Consider the following 4,620-nt stretch of genomic DNA (forward strand, 5'->3'; position numbering starts at 1 on the left):
TTTCTATATCAAACTCTGCTAGGAAATCCTGCCACCTGGCTTGTTTGGGAGAAAGCTTGGGTTGGGTTTGGAAATATTTGAGAGAGATATTGTCTGTATAGACCTTGGTGGGTTTGTCTTGAACATAGTGTCTCCACTTCCTTAAGCAATATACCACTGCGAACATCTCTTGTTCATGTGTTGCCCACCTCCTTTCTGTAGCATCCAATTTCTTAGATTCATAACAAACTGGGTGTCCATCCTGCATAAGGACACCCCCAATGGCGTATGCTGAGGCATCAGTATGGACTTCGAATGTGCGGGCGAAATCTGCCATCTTGAGTACTGGTGCTTGTATCATCATCTACTTGAGTTGGTCAAAAGCCTGTTGTTGCTTATCTGTCCACTGAAAAGTAGTTGTGGGGGATGTCAAATCTGTTAATGGTGCTGTAATCTTGCTGTAGTCTTGAATAAACCGGCGACAGAACACTGTAAACCCCAAAAATTCTCTGAGTTGCGGAAGCTTAGTAGGGGGTTGCCAGTTTGTAACCGCCTGCACCTTGTTAGGATCAATTGCAATACCATCCGGCTTAATCAGAAAGCCCAGAAAATCTATCTGCTCAACTGCAAACTGGCACTTCTCCGGCTTAACATAGAGTTGATGTTGACGGAGCCGCGAGAAGATTTTGTGCAAGTGCTCCAAATGCTCCTCCAGAGTTTTGCTGTAAATTAAAACATCATCAATGTAGATGATTACAAAGTCATCTAGGAAATCAATAAAAACTTTATCCATTAGTTCACAAAAGGTTGCTGGAGCATTGGTGAGTCCCTCCGGCATCACCAGCCATTCATAACTGCCATAACGGCTTCGGAAAGCTGTCTTTTCTTCGTCGCCTTCTGCTATGCGAATCTGATGGTATCCCGACCTCAAGTCGAGACGCGTGAAGAACTTAGCACCTTGAAGCCGATCCAATAAATCATCAACGACAGGCACGGGATATCTATTTCTGACCGTGAATTTGTTGAGGGCGCGGTAATCGGTACATAGTCTGAGCGAGCCATCCTTTTTCTTAACAAATAGTACCGGAGCTCCATAGGGGGATCTACTTGGCCGCATGTGCCCAGAGGCTTCCATTTGACCAATCTGCTTCTTGAGCTCCAATTCCGTGCCTGTCATCCTGTAAATCGGCCCAGCTGGGGGTTGAGCCCCTGGCAAAAGATTAATCTTATGATCGACACTTCTGCGAGGAGGCAGCCCATCAGGCAAATGATCAGGCATGACATCTTGAAACTGATTGAGGAGCTGTTGCACCTTGTCATTCCCTATGGTCCAGATAATCTGCTGAATGACTGGCTCTTCCTCAATTAGGCGTGTAATGCAAAGACGTAAGTGTCCCCCATGTTTCAATTCTTTTTCGAGCTGCTTAGCTGTAATTTCTGACATCGGTGAGACTTGATTCTGATCCTGTTGTTCGTGATGGTGATCCTCTGTCTGCCCTGTGAAGCTTGGAGTGGGACTGGGTTGGGGTAAAGACGTCGATTCCTGATGTTGTTGAGGAACTTCGGGCTCTGTAGGTGTATCTTGCCGTTGGAGCGAAAAAGACTTATGAGGGTGGTGCACTGCTGCGTGACAACTTGTTACTGAAGGTTGCTTTGCTGGTGTATGCCTTGAAGCTGACTCTTTGGGACTCCATTTCTGTGTGTGACTAGTATGAAGAGTAGAAGTTGAGGGACTCACCGGCTTATTGTCGAGATGAGTAGTCACCGGAATTGGCGATGCTGAGGTCGCAAGCTCCTGCAACCTTGTACGAAAATATGGAACCCACACCACAGTGGCTGGGGTTTGAAGATAAATCTTATTCCTTTGCATCCCTAAAATTTGCACGACGTGCTGATCTACCCAATCCATTCCTAAAATGCCCTCAAACCCATCCATGGGAACAACAATGAAGTTTAACTTTGCGCGCCACTGCCCTATTTGCACTCGAACATCCTTTACCATTTCACAAGCTTTGTATTTACCCTGCACGAATGACACTTCAAGGCCTGGTGCCTTCGAGAGCCTGACGCCAAGGCGTGCTGCTACCTGCGGTGAAAGAAAATTGTGTGTGGCACCTGTGTCCACCATTAAATTTTGGGAAATATCTTCCACTGCTGCCTGAACATAGATATTGTTGATGCGAGGAATACAAACAGGCATGGTAGGAGAGGTATTAGCCTCAACAGCACCCACTCTCGGTTTTTGATCCCAATTCTTAGTGTCTTCTTCAATTTCTGTAATGTGAACTGTGGATGGGGGCAACGGGGTATTAGGTTGCACATATGCTGCTCTAGAGCCACTTGTTGATGCCGTTGCCCCTTTGGGACAATCTCGAGCGAAGTGAGGCCCTCCACATAAATTACATGCTAGGGGGCCCCCTCTTCCTCTATATCCACTAGAATAACCCCCCCGTGATGAGAAATTGCTTCGACCGAAAGCTCCACCTGTAGATCTAAAAGATGTAGACGTACTGGCAGGGCTGGAGTCGGTCCTTGTGCCTTCAGTATATTCAATTCGAAGGGGTTGTTGACTTGACCACGCCGTTTCTGTACTAGCATTAGGTTGATTGAACCCTTGCGTTGTTCTGGGAGCCCATGATGTACCACCTGAAGACTGATTGCGCATGGACCCAACTTGCCTACCTTCAAAATCCCATAGCCTTTCAGCCATATTCATGGCATCTGCAACGGTAGCCGGCTCCTGTTTTTCTATTTCTTGACGAGCCCATCTTTGCAGACCATATAAAAAACCATGTAGTTTTGTCGTCGGGTCCATGTCGTGTAGCTGAAGCATAAGAGATCGGTATTTTTGAATGTATTCCCTCATTTTTCCATTGTATTGCCTGAGAAACCGCCATTCGTCTCTGACTTTGAAGGGTTCATTCTTGGGAACAAAATAGTCGATCATTGCTTTCTGTAGATCTTCCCAAGAAAGCTTGCCTCCGTGCTGTTCTTCTTCAAACATGAGCCACTTAGCCGCTTCTCCATCCAGTAGTTGAGCTGCTGCGAGACCTTTGCGGCGGCTTGAAATTTTCATCAATTTGAGGTACCCATCCACCTCACGGATCCATCTATTTAAGCTGACAGAGTCTCTTTCTCCTCTGTACTTGTTCGGAGGTTGTGGTTTAAATTTTCCCATTTCGTCTGAAGACGAATCATCCCGATCCCTTCTGTCTTTCTTTCTGCGTCTTCTATGTGGTTCCACTTCATTATCTGTTTCAGCCTGAATTTTTCCCATAGCTTTGGGTAACATTGTAGCCAAAAGATCTTGCATCATACCCCGCATGGCCTCAATAGAGTTGGGCTCCCTACGAAGCGCCACCCTTTCCTTCACTGCTGCATCCAAATCATCCTCATGTTCCGTCGGGTACTCATCCCCGACCTCCATTTGAGGTTTACTGGCCCCAATTCCAAGAGCTACCGAGATTTCATCTCGTTCCTCTCTAGCCGCACTTTTGCTTTTGTTGCGTCCACCCATTCTTGATGACACAAATAGCTTTCACTATGATCACTCCCACGCCCGTTGAAGGACCTGCCTTCGCGTGAGGAGAGGCTCTGATACCAAGTGTTACACACTAGGAGTGCGTAAGGTAAATATCCCCAAGTTGGTTTTGGCACAACATAACACGTCACGTCACAACACGTCACAGCACGACACGACGCGTCACAGCGCGTCACGACACGGCACGGCACGGCACGACACGGCACATCACGACATAACACGATTGCAAGAAAAGAGAGTGAGAGAGTTTTGAGAATGAAAGTGAGAGGATGTATTAGATTGAGAAGGATTTACAAAGGAACGGGTAATTCGAAGATGGCGCACCACGCAGCCTATTATCGTCTCAACACCGTTTTGTAAGGAAGCAAGAGGATGCTCCCTTATAGGTGTTTTCGGCTCCAACGGCAAGGCATACCTACAAAGCCCGAAATTTTCCTTTGGGGGGGGGGGGGGGGGGGGGGAGGGCGCCTCGCGACATGGCGTGTTGAGGGGGGGAGGGGGGGCCGAATTTTGGAGGGGGGGGGGGCGCCGAATTTTGAAGGTGGGGGGGGGGGCCGAAATTTTGAGGGGGGGTGGGGGGGGGGGAGGGGGGCGGGGGGGGAGGGGGAGGGGGGTGGCCGAATTTTTGAGAGGGGGGGGGTTGGTGTGTGTAGAGAGGGGCCGAATTTTGAAGGGGGGGGGGGCGGGGGGGGCGAATTTTTGAGGGGGGGTGGGGGGGGGGAGGGGTGGTGTGGTGTGTGTTGAGAGGGGGGGGGGGGGAGGGGGGCAGAATTTTTGAGCGGGCGTCATGGTGGGTGGGTGGGTGTGTTAAGGGGAGGGGAGCACGTCGCGTCGTCATGTCAACACACACCACACCACCCCTCCCCCCCCCTCAAAAATCCCCCCCCTCAACACACACCACACCACCCCTCCCCTTCCCCCCCTCCAAATTTCGCCCCCCCCTCAAAACACACCACCCCACCCCTCCCCCCCCCCCCGCCCCCAAAAAATTCGCCCCCCCCCCCAACACACACCACCCCACCCCCCCCCCCCCCAAAAATTCGGCCACCCCCCTCAACACACACCACACCACACCACACCACCCCTCCCCCCCCCCCCCC

At 50.2% G+C, this 4,620-nt stretch overlaps 1 protein-coding gene across 1 annotated transcript; it reads right to left on the minus strand.

Moving 5' to 3' along the window:
- Positions 1-343: 343 nt before the first annotated feature.
- On the minus strand, positions 344-3,496 carry LOC148008089 (uncharacterized). Its single transcript, XM_087674499.1, has one exon. The coding sequence runs from the start codon at positions 3,494-3,496 to the stop codon at positions 344-346; it is 3,153 nt and encodes a 1,050-aa protein (XP_087530625.1).
- Between the last annotated feature and the right edge of the window lie 1,124 nt (positions 3,497-4,620).

Source organism: Lygodium microphyllum, unplaced genomic scaffold (assembly GCF_053477565.2).
Source record: "Lygodium microphyllum isolate KBCC unplaced genomic scaffold, Lygodium_microphyllum_v1.1.10 scaffold_414, whole genome shotgun sequence".
Lineage (NCBI taxonomy): Eukaryota > Viridiplantae > Streptophyta > Polypodiopsida > Schizaeales > Lygodiaceae > Lygodium > Lygodium microphyllum.

What these genes read in the sequence shown, in the direction of transcription:
- LOC148008089 (XM_087674499.1), bottom strand. Translation starts at nt 3,496, where the DNA reads ATGGGTGGACGCAACAAAAGCAAAAGTGCGGCTAGAGAGGAACGAGAT.